Source organism: Nerophis ophidion, linkage group LG27 (assembly GCF_033978795.1).
Source record: "Nerophis ophidion isolate RoL-2023_Sa linkage group LG27, RoL_Noph_v1.0, whole genome shotgun sequence".
Lineage (NCBI taxonomy): Eukaryota > Metazoa > Chordata > Actinopteri > Syngnathiformes > Syngnathidae > Nerophis > Nerophis ophidion.
In genome coordinates, this window is record NC_084637.1 from 16283108 (window position 1) to 16297437 (window position 14330).

At 41.8% G+C, this 14330-nt stretch overlaps 1 protein-coding gene across 10 annotated transcripts in view; it reads left to right on the forward strand.

Moving 5' to 3' along the window:
• mcf2la (mcf.2 cell line derived transforming sequence-like a) overlaps positions 1–14330 on the forward strand; it is a 207371-nt gene that overhangs the window by 99968 nt on the left and 93073 nt on the right. For all 10 annotated transcript variants that reach the window (XM_061889826.1, XM_061889831.1, XM_061889823.1 and 7 more), the window contains 2 exons: positions 9077–9160; positions 10815–10929. In XM_061889826.1, the coding sequence (XP_061745810.1) occupies positions 9077–9160; positions 10815–10929 (199 nt within the window). The remainder of the gene's footprint in view (positions 1–9076; positions 9161–10814; positions 10930–14330) is intronic.

Consider the following 14330-nt stretch of genomic DNA (forward strand, 5'->3'; position numbering starts at 1 on the left):
GGATCCCCCGGGAAGAGCTAGACGAAGTGGCTGGGGAGAGGGAAGTCTGGGTTTCCCTGCTTAGGCTGTTGCCTCCGCGACCCGACCTCGGATAAGCGGAAGATGATGGATGGATGGATGGCATCCACGATAAAGTTCGCAACTTTTGGTGCTGATAAAAAAGCCTTGCCTTTACCGGAAGTAGCAGACGATGACGTCACCGGTGTGAGGGCTCCTCACATTGTTTATAATGGGAGCCTCCAACAGCAAGAGCTATTCGGACCAAGAAAACGACAATTTCCCCATTAATTTGAGCGAAGATGAAAGATTTGTGGATGATGATATTAATAGCAAAGAACTAGAAAAAAAAAACGAAAAAAAAAAAGGCGATTCAGATGTTTTTAGACACATTTACTAGGATAATACTGGGAAATCCCTTATCTTTTTATTGTGTTGCTAGTGTTTTAGTCAGTTAAATAGTACCTGATAGTCGGAGGGGTGTGTCCACGGGTGTCTTGAGGCCTGTGTCTGAGGGAAGTCACGGCAGATACAAGGACGGCGCAAACTCCACAGATCTACGGTAAGAGGCGACTTTTTACCACAATTTTCTCACCGAAACCTGCCGATTGACAAGTTGTCGGGAACCATGTTCACTTGACCGCTCTGATCCATAGTAAAGCTTCGCCTCCGGGAATTTTAAACAAGGAATCACCGTGTGTTTGTGTGGCTAAAGGCTAAAGCTTCCCAACTCCATCTTTCTACTTTGACTTCTCCATTATTAATTGAACAATTGCAATAAGATTCAGCAACACAGATGTCCAGAATACTGTGTAATTGCGCGATGAAAGGAGACGACTTTTAGCCGCAAGTGGTGCTGCGCTAATATTTCCTGACAGTCCGTGACATCACGCGCATGCGTCATCATTCCGCGGTGTTTTCAACAAGAAACTCCGCGGGGAATTTAAAATTGCCATTTAGTAAACTAAAAAGGCCGTATTGACATGTGTTGCAATGTCAATATTTCATCATTGATATATAAACTATCAGACTGTGTAGTGGGTTTCAGTAGGCCTTTAATGTGATGTTGTTTTTAATACGTCAAAAAAAAAGGCTTGAGTTCCCTCAACTCCTCCCCAAAATGTGTTTGGTTACGCTACGCTAATGTTTCTCGTCAACAATCTGCATGTAAAGCTGCCCTCGCACCACGCCTCAGTTCCAACTTTTGTCCACGTGCCGACACACTGGAAACCGTATCCGATCTTCTCAGTTTTCATTCACAGATGTGATTGACAATGGCTCAAAGGCTCTCCCAGTCACAACTTTGCTTTGGGACCCGAAGGTTTGAAGATCACTGAAGATGTGGAAATTAGCCGAAATCTTAACCAAAATTAACCATTGCTAACTTTGTCCTTGTGACTTTGCCAGAGAGGATTTTCAAACCCATGGCAGGTTGTTGACATCGTTTTCTACCATTTGTGTATAATTTGTGATTTTTCTGTTTTCATATGAATATGAAATGATTTGTGAGGTTTAGAGCTGTGATGCTATAGGTGGCAGTGGCGTTTGCCTGCTCGTTAGAGCCAGACTAAGAGTGAAGAAGAGTTTCCAAGTGGCTTTGGCCTCTCTGAAATGTCTCTTGCTGGAAGGTGTACAGGTAGTCCTTGGATTACGAACAAGTTATTTCTTACAATGCATTGCACGTTTATTTCAGGGTATGTCAGAACCTAATGCCTAAAAGTGTCAAGTTTTGTGGTCACGTTCTGTTTTGTTTTTGATTCATTGGGCACCCTTATTTGTTTTGTCACCATGCCAACCCATCAGTTTCCACGACTCAGGCACCTGATTTGTTAGGACTCACGCACCTGTCATCACTGCACCTATTTAAGCCTGTATTTGCCAGGCAGTCACCCTTGCTCCATGCTGATCATCCATGCTCTTTTCCCGTTCCCCGTAAGTTTTGTTATTCATGCCATAGTTTGCAAGTTTTGTTTTATGTCCATAGTTTACGTTGTAGTAATAGTTTTGTTTCATAGCCAAGTTTTGTACCTCCTCTGAGAGTGCCTTTTGTTGATACCCTTTGTTTTGGTTGTACTTTTCAAGTTAAAATTAAAAGATGTAATTACCTTCACGCCATGTCCGGTCCAGTCGTTTTGCACCACGAGAAAACAAACGGCACTTTGGTCCACGTCATGACAAAAAGAACACTTGGGTCTCTCAACACTGGGTACTGAGTACTGTGTGCATACTTGTCAACCCTCCCGATTTTCCCGGAAGACTCCCGAATTTCAGTGCCCCTCCTGAAAATCTCCCGGGGCAACCATTCTCCTGAATTTCTCCCGATTTCCACCCGGACAACATTATTGGGGGCGTGCCTTTAAAGGCACTGCCTTTAACGTCCTCTCTCACCTGAAAAGGAGACTATTATATATGTCTCCGTTATCCATAGGTTTATCTATAACCCATAAAGTAGGCAAGCACAGAGCTATTTCTCAGCCTGCACGTTAATACACTGATTCACAACATCCGGATTCCCATTATGCATTGCTTCAAAAACTACGGCAAGTAGTAATGTCCAAAAACATAACAGAGACGAAGCAGAAGAACGAAAAAGAGACATGGCGACGACGAGTAAGAAGAAGAAGTACGCTTGCAAGTTCCAAAATGATTGGGAAAAAATTATTTCAGTTCATCCAGGACAGCTTGAAGGGGAAAAGGGCAGGATGCCTGCAAATTTTGTAGATCAGACTTTTCCATTGAACACGGTGGCTGAACGGATATACTCATTCATGATAGCTAGATAGATAGACAGATAAAAGAAATACTTGAAAATATATACACTCCTCGCTACCCTACCCCACCCATCTCCCGAATTCGGAGGTCTCAAAGTTGGCAAGTATGCGCCCAGGTGGCACCAATATTGGTGACAGGTTCACCTCTCTCTGACCTTTTTATGATAATCATTTTAATTTCCATGTTGATAGCTTTCTTTTTCTTTGGTGCTTTGCCACCAATAGAGCCATGCCTTATGTATGGAAGGCAGAATGACACGTACAAAGTTAATTATGGATGTTATGCTTTGCTGCACAAGTGGCACAAACTATATTCTTCCACCGTGGGGAAAATTGAGGAAAAGTCGGAAAAAGGTCCGAAATTGTTTAAAAAACCTACCCAGGATGAAGTTCCACAAGCCCCGCAGCGAGCTGCACGAGCCCCGGGACCCCCGGGGATGACCAAAAGATACCCAGGAGTGATTCATCAAAAGTGGGGGACAAATTGAGGAAAAGTCGGAAAAAGGTCCGAAATTGTTTAAAAATCATACGCCCTGTTACTCGTTTTTCAAGCAATTTTCAGATCGACAGAACAAAATTAAATAGTTTAGTGATTAATTGGAACACTTTCGTTACCACAAAATGTAACATGGCTAGCAATATAAAAATCAAGTGAATGTCCAGTTCAATTCTGACGTGCCTTTTATTTCTTGCGCTGAACAGGAAGTCGTTTGGTGCGTGTTTTTGTTTTTTTAAATTGTAGTTCCATATTGTTGCTTACAGATAATGAGGAACAACACTCTAGAACAGGGGTGTCGAACTCAAATACAGAGTGGGCCAAAGTTTTAAAACCGAACAAAGCCGTGGGCCAAGGTTGAACAAATTAACCTTTTAATAGGGACCCAAACAAGTTTTGCATTGAATATTGAACAAGCAAGGCTTATATAACTTTATAGTGACATGCAAAATCAAGTTTCAAATAATAATAATTAAAAAATATCAATGGCATATCAAATAAAAATAAAATAAAAATTGGATGCCTCTTTTCGGCGGCAGGGTTTGGTGGTAACGGGGGTGTATATTGTAGCGTCCCGGAAGAGTTAGTGCCACAAGTGGTTCTGGGTATTTGTTCTGTTGTGTTACGGTGTGGATGTTCTCCCAAATTGTTTGTCATTCTTGTTTGGTGTGGGTTCACAGTGTGGCGCATATTTGTAACAATGTTAAAGTTGTTTATACGGCCACCCTCAGTGTGACCTGTATGGCTGTTGACCAAGTATGGATTGCATTCACTTGTTAGTGTGTATAAGCCGCATATATTATGTGACTGGGCCAGCACGCTGTTTGTATGGAGTAAAAGCGGACGTGGCGACAGGTTGTAGAGAACGCCAAAGGCAGTGTTTTTAGGGCCCACCCCCAACATTGTTTTCCGGGTGGAAATCGGGAGAAGTTCGGGTGGGGCACTGAACTTCGGGAGTCTTCCGGGAAAATCGGGAGGGTTGACGAGTATGAGTATTAGCGGTGAATGTGGCGCTAAAGCGACGGGCCAGCTCTGTTAATTTGATATTGCCTCAAGGGCCAAATGAAAGTACATGGCGGGCCAAATATGGCCCGCGGGCCAGAGTTTGACAACCATGCTCTAGAATATATCAAAAACAAGTTTTCATTTGAAAAATAAGCAAATTGGGCCTCAAATTATTTATGTTGATATATCTGTGTTGACCCTGCGATGAGGTGGCGACATGTCCAGGTTGTACCCCGCCTTCTGCCCGATTGTAGCTGAGATAGGCACCAGAGCCCCCCGCGACCCCAAAGGGAATAAGCGGTAGAAAATGGATGGATGGATATCGAATTAAATGAGCACTTTTTTTATAACTTTGTGGACCAAGGCTAGATGAGTTGTTCGACATAAACGGGTTGGCAACATAAGCGGGACCAATTTAGGCAAGTTCCATTGTATGTTACAGTTTATATACTTTTTGGCACCTTTCCATTGAGCCAACCAATCACAGGGTTGGTTACTTAAAGGCCTACTGAAATAAGATTTTCTTATTTAAACGGGGATAGCAGGTCCATTCTATGTGTCCTCCTTGATAATTTCGTGATATTGCCATATTTTTGCTGAAAGGATTTCGTAGAAAACATTGACGATAAAGTTCACAACTTTTGGTCACTAATAAAAAAGCCTTGCCTTTACCGGAAGTAGCAGACGATGTGCGTGTGACGTCAGGGGTTGCAGGGCTCCTCACATCCTCACATTGTTTACAATCATAGCCAGCAGCAGTTAGAGCTATTCGGACCGAGAAAGCAACAATTTCCCCATTAACTTGAGCGAGGATAAAAGATTTGTGGATGAGGAAATTCAGAGTGAAGACACAGAAGGAAAAAAAAGGCGAGGGCAGTGAGAGCAATTCAGATGTTTTTAGACACATTTATAGTGAGTTAAATAGTACTTTAAAGTCAGAGGGGTGTGGCCACGGGTGTGTTGACGCCAGAGTCTCTGTAATAAGTCACAAAGCAGCAGCAGGACAGAAGCTCCGCTGAACTCCTGTAAGAGCAGACTTATTATTGTAAACAATGTGAGGATGTGAGGAGTCCTACAACCCCTGACGTCACACGCACATTGTCTGCTACTTGTTGCTAACTTTTTCGTCGATGTTCTCATTAAATCCTTTCAGCAAAAATATGGCAATATCGCGAAATAATCAAGTATGACACATAGAATGGACCTGCTATCCCCGTTTAAATAAGAAAATCTCATTTCAGTAGGCTTTTAACATACATTGTATGCTGAATTTCCCCCAGGCATCAATAAAGTAATTTTGTATTGTATTCTATTCCACCTCACAGTGGAATCACGGCAAGAACCAACAAGGTTATTCGTATCAGACATGGATCACCCGCCTCGTGAAATGACTCTAATATCACATCATTAAATGAGGACTAACATACTGACACAGAAACAAGCAAATACTGTGTTGTGACTTAACATTGCACTGCTTATCAGTAATGCGATTACAGACTTTATCTCATCACAGAATGTAAATGCTTAGTTTTTTTCTACATTACTGTGATACAGCGCCATCTGCTGTAAATATTTGTTTTCATTTACACTATTTGTGCACATTTTGCACATGCTATTCCATTTTAAAGCAAATCCACTACAACAGCTTTTTCATGTTCTTCAAGTTGATACGCATCCAAAGCTCAACAGATAAGTCAGCAACTGGCATACTCCTCGCCTGTAAAACGTTATGCTCCAAAGTCTGAAATTTGAACCGCACTTCTTTGGCTTCATCTCCCGCCGTCTTCATCTCTTTTCGGTCTGAACCAGAGCCGGTGTTGCCAGCAACCAAACGATGTAACAGTCGCCCAACTCAAACCCAAATCCCAACCACTCTAGTAACTGGTGCACTAAATAAGCACTCTAACAGTTCCCCACAAAGGGTGCAATCAGGCAAGCAAATTCAGCCTTCCCAGTCGTGGCGTCATAGCGACCGCAAAGTTATTCAACATGAAATGTCAGTAACCAAACCGGAATCCAACTACTGTACAATTATGTGTGCCTGCAACACTGCTTACTCTCGCCTTCACATTTGCAAACACTCCCAATCACCCACAGACAGTGGGGCAAAAAAGTATTTAGTCAGCCACCGATTGTGCAAGTTCTCCCACTTAAAATGATGACAGAGATCTGTAATTTTCATCATAGGTACACTTCAACTGTGAGAGACAGAATGTGAAAAAACATTCCAGGAATTCACATTGTAGGAATTTTAAAGAATTTATTTGTAAATTATGGTGGAAAATAAGTATTTGGTCAACCATTCAAAGCTCCCACTGATGGAAGGAAGTTTTGGCTCAAAATCTCACGATACATGGCCCCATTCATTCCTTCCTTAACACGGATCAATCGTCCTGTCCCCTTTGCAGAAAAACAGCCCCAAAGCATGATGTTTCCACCCCCATGCTTCACAGTAGGTGTGGTGTTCTTGGGATGCAACTCAGTATTCTTCTTCCTCCAAACACGACGAGTTGAGTTTATACCAAAATGGATACATGGATGTTACAGCAGAGGATTGGGAGAATGTCATGTGGTCAGATGAACCCAAAATATAACTTTTTGGTATAAAACCAAGTCAAACATACGAGATGGTGTTTTCTCCCAAAATGGACTTTTAACTCATCTCTGCTTGTTTGCTGCGCTTAGGTATAAAATCTGCTCTCTGATTATGTGCAGCATCATTACTGTAGTGAAATTGTGAAATGCCAGTTCCATTTGACAGTGCATGTATTTCATCACAATGTCTGTCTTTTTTTTTTTTTTTTTTAAATGATCACAAAACCTCTCTCGTCTTCTTTGGGCCATTGACTCTCTTTCCACCTTGTTGCTTTCCTTATCGTCACCCCATCACTGGCTGCACAAACTACTTCACCAATAGGTGCACCGCTCTCATGTGTGCTTTATTGGAACATTCTTGCGCAAAAAATGTAGGCTTATTTCATCATCATCATTAAATTAATTTACATAAGTCGCACCCACAACATTTTTGAAGAAGTATTAGCCCCACTGGACTATAAGCCACAGATATATACATTGCAAAATTAGTTATTTACACAGTAAGATTATGTAAATGTTTATTTACATACCTGAATAGTTTCCAAATGGTGTCTGTAACACAGCAGTAAAACGGCTGATAAAACAAAACCGAAGTCATCGCAGAACTTAGCTCTCCAATCAACTAAACAGACTAACTCCACGTTGACGTTTTGGCGAGTTTAATGAGGAATTTGTGAAACTGAAATAATACAAAATGAATGCCATTATAAGGTAATACTAACACACACTTGTTATTGTTAGCTTGTTAGCCAATGCTAACAATGCTAGCATAATTACATTAGCATGTACAAATATTCATGAAAACACTCAGGCATCACACATGGGACGGTTTAAACCATGGGTGTCAAACTCTGGCCCGCAGGCCAAATTTGGCCCGCCGTGTAATTTAATTTGGCCCTTGAGGCAATATCAAATTAACATTAGAGCTGGCCCGCCGGTATTATACAGCGGCAGTGCCGCTGTAACACCGCATTCACCGCTAATACTTCCTGGGAGACTCCTAAAGTTCCGTGCCCCTCCCAAAAATCTCCTGGGGCAACCATTCTCCCAAATTTCTCCCGATTTCCACTTGGACAACAATATTGGGGGCGTGCCTTAAAGGCACTGCCTTTAGCGTCCTCTACAACCTGTCGTCACGTCCGCTTTTCCTCCATACAAACTGCGTGCCGGCACAGCCACGTAATATATGCAGCTTTTACACACACTTAATTGAATGCAATGCATACTTGGTCAACAGCTATACAGGTCACACTGAGGGTGGCAGTATAAACAACTTTGTAACACTGTTACAAATATGCGCCACACTGAACCCCCACCAAACAAAAATGACAGACACATCCGCACCGAACACAACATACAGAACAAATACCCAGAACCCCTTGCAGCACTAACTCTTCTGGGACGCTACAATATACACACCCCGCCCCCCGCCCAACCCCGCCTACCTCATTGTTATTTTATTTTCAAATTCATTAGCCTGTGAAAACGTTAATGTTGATATTTACCTCAGAGGGCTGCAAATGGAAAAGAGGCATTATTTATCTTTTTTATTTTTTTTTAATTTAATGTACCAATTATGTTTTTTCGTTTGTTTTTTGATGGTTGCTTTTGCATGATTAAGTTATGTAAGCGTTGCTTGTTCCATATTCAGTGTTATAGCAAATCAGTGTAGCAAACTGAGCAATAATTAAGGTTTTATTCATGCACTCTCTCTTGCTACTTCAAGGCTTCAATGTTTGATTCATTGTTGTTATTTTATTTTCAAATTTATCATTAGCCTGTGGAAAAAGTTTATTTTTGATATGTACCTCAGAAGGCTGCAAATAGAAAAGAGGCAAACGATTTGTATTTAAATTTTGTTTGATATGCCATTGATATTTTCAAATTGTTATTATTATTATTTTAAACTAGATGTTCCATGTCACTATAAAGTTATATAAGCCTTGCTTGTTCAATATTCAACGCAAAACTTGTTTGGGTCCCTATTAATAATTTGTTCAACCTCGGCCCGCGGCTTTAAGTTTTACATTTTGGTGTATCGGCCACAGCAATCATGTCACTAATGGCAATTGGAAGAACACGAAGGCTGGACTTAAAAAAAATCCCAGCATAGTCACAGTGTAACGGAACTTGGGTAATGAAATCCCAAACAAATTTCAGCTGAAACCATCAGGGAATTACATTAAATTGCGTTGTACTTTTCTCCTCTTAGATGACATCCTGCAGACACAAGATGTTCCTCTGTGTGCGGCACAAATTGGCACCGAGCTCCAGAAGCAGTTTGCCACACTACCAGGTTGGTTTTCACAAGTACAGTTGATTTTGTTTTGGTGCAACGATGCAATACACTGATTCGTGTGCGTTAAGTAACCTGCATGAAGATATATATTTGTATTTATTTTTTATTTTATTTATTTTTTTCTCTCTGGCACTTATCGAGGGTGGACGCTCCCCTTTCCTCTCCCTTATCTCTCCTGCTTGCTTCATTTTTTTGTCTTGTCTTAACTTTCTTGTTGCCTCTTTTTGTACTGCTCTCCAAATCTAAACATTGGAACTATTTAACTGGCCTCAACAAAATTGACAAGATCTTGGGTTTGGGGGAACCTGCTGTTGTGACACACGACGGACTCTTAGGAGAAGAAGGAGTGCCGCGTGCCTGGCGACCCTTTTCTGTCGAGGACGTGAAGATATCCACCTATTCGGTATTATGACAACAGGACATCTGCTGATTGGAGTAAGTGTTGCTCTGGTTTGTCGACAAATTGGAAGTTGCTGGCAGTCTTCAAAGTACCCCAAAGCTGCCACAAAGGATTGGAGGATGCGGGAAGAACTGTGGATTATATCGGACTGTCTACCCCGCAGGTTTGAGGACCAGTCATAGACAATTTAGAGTGAAAAGCAAATTTTATTTTCACTCTCATACAAATCATTCTAATTTGGATTGTTTCCCTGGCTTCGAGAATCTCCCGAAGGACACTGCAGCGAAGACACAACAAACTCCCTTCTTGTCTCTCATGGACACACACCTGTTGTTGTTGACTTTGGACTAGCGACTGCACAATAAATCAAGGCCGCGGAACAGACACACTACGGGCTCACACACACACACACACACACATCCACAAAAAAAATATACGCCACACATACACCCCCCGACCCCCCAACCCAACGCCCTCGACGCAAATCCCGTGATGAATGGGTGGTCAGCGCCTGAGAGCTGCGGCCTACCCACATGACCTTGAACTACCTATCTTTTATCTTATATTTTATCTTTAATTATTATTTATTGGAACTCTCTTGAAGGTATCAATAAAGTACTATCTATCTATCTATCTACCTTCCCTCGGTTGCTATGGAGTTTTTTTCCCCACTCCAGACTGGGCCCCCTTAGGAGTCTAGATTGTATTTTTTTACTCTTCCTTCCCCAGCATTTACCTTTTTCCCATCTTTTACGGGGCGCCTTATGGCAACCCATCAGCGTTCTTGTTCTGTAACCCTGTACACTGTTTGTTTGTCTAATCTTGAACAGGTTTGTGCTGAAAACAAAGTTTCGTTGTACTTGTGCAATGACAATAAAGACCTATCCTACACCCCCCCCCCCCCCCCAAAAAGGGCTACGAAAAACTTTTGCATTCAGACTCACACAAGAACCACACACTCGACAGTACGTTGGGTTGCCGTGACGATAGCTGCTGCCTGGTGACACCATGTGAATAATTCACCGCTGATGATCTGCTTTGCAATTTGAGCAACCAATGAAAGAGGAATCCGCTTCTGTGTTTGTGGATGCCTCCTTTTGATTCTGCAATTCTGCTTTAGTCGCCACACACATCGGACTCTTATTGTTCTCTTCTGTGCAGCTGCTAAATATCAATGTTTTTAAAACAACCTCCCAAGTCAGCATACAAGGGTTAATGTTTATGCAACTGATTTCAACTCTCTGCCCCCAGGGGGCCGCGGGCCTGATGGCAGTCCCATCATCATCTTCCCAGAATTCCCATCTTTCAGCGAGCTGGAGGAGGACGAGGTCCAAAACGTCCTCGACTACCTCACCAGTGTCCCCAGGTCAGTTTCACACACTTTTTGAATGCCGGGAACTGCCGTTTGACAACAACAGAGGGCAGCACAAAACCGCGGTGCAACTTTAAAGGCCTACTGAACGGAGATCTTCTTATGGTCCATTCTATGTGTCATACTTGATAATTTCACTAAAGCCTTGCCTTTACCGGAAGTAGCAGCCGATGTGCGCGTGATGTCACTGGTTGTGGAGCTCCTCACATCTGAACATTGCTTACAATCATGGCCACCAGCGGCTAAAGCGATTCAGCCGAGAAAGCGACAATTTCCCCATTAATTTGAGTGAGGATGAAAGATTCGTGGATGAGGATAGTGAGTGTGAAGGACTTGAAAAAATTAAAATAAAAGGCAATTGCAGTGAGCGCGAATCAGATGTTATTAGACACATTTACTAGGATAATTCTGGAAAATCCCATATCTGCTTATTGTGTTACTAGTGTTTTAGTGGGATTATATGGTACCTGAAAGTCTGAGGGGTGTGGCCACGGGTGTGGTGACCGCCAGTGTCTCCGGTGGGAGGAGGTAATACTCCGCAGCTGCAGGAGGACGCAAGCTCCGCTCATAACTACGGTAAGAGCCGACTTATTACCACAAATTTCTCACCGAAACCTGCCGGTTGACATGTGGTCGCGAACCATGTTCGCTTGACCGCTCTGTTCCATAGTAAAGCTTCACCTTCGGGAATTTTAAACGAGGAAACACCGGCTGTGTTTTTGTGGCTGAAGACGGCCGCAATACGCCGCTTCATACCTCCATCTTTCTACTTTGACTTCTCCATTATTAATTAAACACATTTCAAAAGATTCAGCAACACGGATGTCCAAAATACTGTGTAATTATGCGATTAAAGCAGACTACTTATAGCTTGGATCGGGCCGCTACAACTGGTAACGTCAAACGCACGCGTCATCAAGGCGACGTTTTCAACAGGACACTTTGCGGGAAATTTGAAATTGCAATTTAGTAAACTAAAAAGGCCGTATTGGCATGTGTTGCAATGTTAATATTTCATCATTGATATATAAACTATCAGACTGTGTGGTCGGTAGTAGTGGGTTTCGGTAGGACTTTAAAGTATCAGTACAGTGGAAAACACAAGTTTGATTGATTGATTGATTGAAACTTTTATTAGTAGATTGCACAGTACAGTACATATTCCGTAGAATTGACCACTAAATGGTAACACCCGAATAAGTTTTTCAACTTGTTGAAGTCGGGGTCCACGTTAATCAATTCATGGTATTGTCATGGTCAAGTTGACTTGATATGCTAAATTGTGTTTCATTGTATTCATTAAACGAGGAGTGTCAAACGTACAGCCCCCGAACGGGTTTTATCCGGCCCACAGGAAGAGTTTGCTAAGCACAAACCCTGTTTCCATATCGTCGAATATTTCCAAAAACTATTTGAAATGTGAACACGTCAGACCACAGAACACTTTTCCACTTTGGATCAGTCCATCTTAGATGATCTCGGGCCCAGAGAAGCCGGCGGAGTTTCAGGATGTTGTTGATAAATGGCTTTCGCTTTGCATAGTAGAGCTTTAACTTGCACTTACAGATGTAGCGACGAACTGTATTTAGTGACAGTGGTTTTTTGAAGTGTTCCTGAGCCCATGTGGTGATATCCTTTAGAGAATGATTTCGGTTTTTGATACAGTGCCGTCTGAGGGATCGAAGGTCACGGTCATTCAATGTTGGTTTCCGGCCATGCCGCTTACGTGGAGTGATTTCTCCAGATTTTCTGAACCTTTTGATGATATTATGGACCATAGATGTTGAAATCCCTAAATTTCTTGCAATTGCACTTTGAGAAACGTTGTTCTTAAACTTTGACTATTTGCTCACGCAGTTGTGGTCAAAGGGGTGTACCTCGCCCCATCCTTTCTTGTGAAAGACTGAGCATTTTTTGGGAAGCTGTTTTTATACCCAATCATGGCACCCACCTGTTCCCAATTAGCCTGTCCACCTGTGGGATGTTCCAAATAAGTGTTTGATGAGCATACCTCAACTTTATCAGTATTTGTTGCCACTTTTCCCAACTTCTTTGTCACGTGTTGCTGCAATCAAATTCTAAAGTTAATGATTATTTGCAAAAAAAAAATGTTTATCAGTTTGAACATCAAATATGTTGTCTTTGTAGCATATTCAACTGAATATGGGTTGAAAAAGATTTGCAAATCATTGTATTCCGTTTATATTTACATCTAACACAATTTCCCAACTCATATGGAAACAGGGTTTGTATAAAAATAAGATGACATTTTTTACTGAAAGAAACTGCTGTTTTAGATGCGTCCACTGAATGTCAGAATAGCAATTATGTGTGTCCTCTGTCGCTAAAGCGTGCATAACTTCAGAGGGGGCGGAGTTATGTGCACTGTTAAGATAGAGGACTGGGGACACATTATCTGGGCGCACATAAATATGCTGAAATAATTGTATCCCCCTTTAACTTCATGTGTGATTAATTAAATAAGCCCATATTCACAAGTTTTGCTGTAGATGATGCTACATATGTACAGAATGAACCACATGTTAGTACAGGGGTAGGGAACCTATGGCTCTAGAGCCAGATGTGGCTCTTTTGATGACTACATATGGCTCTCAGTTATATTTATATAGCGCTTTTCTCTAGTGACTCAAAGCACTTTACAAAGTGACACCCAATATCTAAGTTACATTTAAAGCTGTGTGGCTGGCATTGGGGGCAGGTGTGTAAAGTGTCTTGCCCAAGGACACAACGGCAGTGACTAGAATGGCGGAAGCGGGAATTGAACCTGGAACCCTCAGGTTGCTAGCACGGCCACTCTACCAACCGAGCTATGCCGAGTAACCGTGTAATACTCTTCCCTATCAGTAGATGGTAGTCGGTAGCTAATTGCTTTGTAGATCTGGGAAACAGCAGGAGGCAGGGCGCAGGTAAAAAGGTGTCTAATGCTTAAACCAGGGGTAGGGAACCTATGTCTCAGATAAATCTTAGCTGACATTGCTCAACACGATAAGTAATGAATAATTCCGCTGGTAATCACAGTTTCAAAAATAACGTTCAAACTACAAAACATTCTCATGCATTTTAATCCAACCATCCGTTTTCTACCGCACCTGTTCAAGATGTCGCATTAATGGTAAGAAGTATTATATGTATTATTGGTTAACTTTTATAATAACAATGTTGTTAAAGAATAAGAGACTTATTACACTCAACAAATGTTGGTCATACTTAAAAATTTACAAATTTAGTTGTATTCAGTGTTGAAAAATGTTATATGGCTCTTACGGAAATACTTTGTGAAATATTTGGCTTTCATGGCTCTCTCAGCCAAAAAGGTTCCAGGCACCTGTGTTAGTACATTATTTGAGGAAAATGGGTAAAGTACAATAATAGCA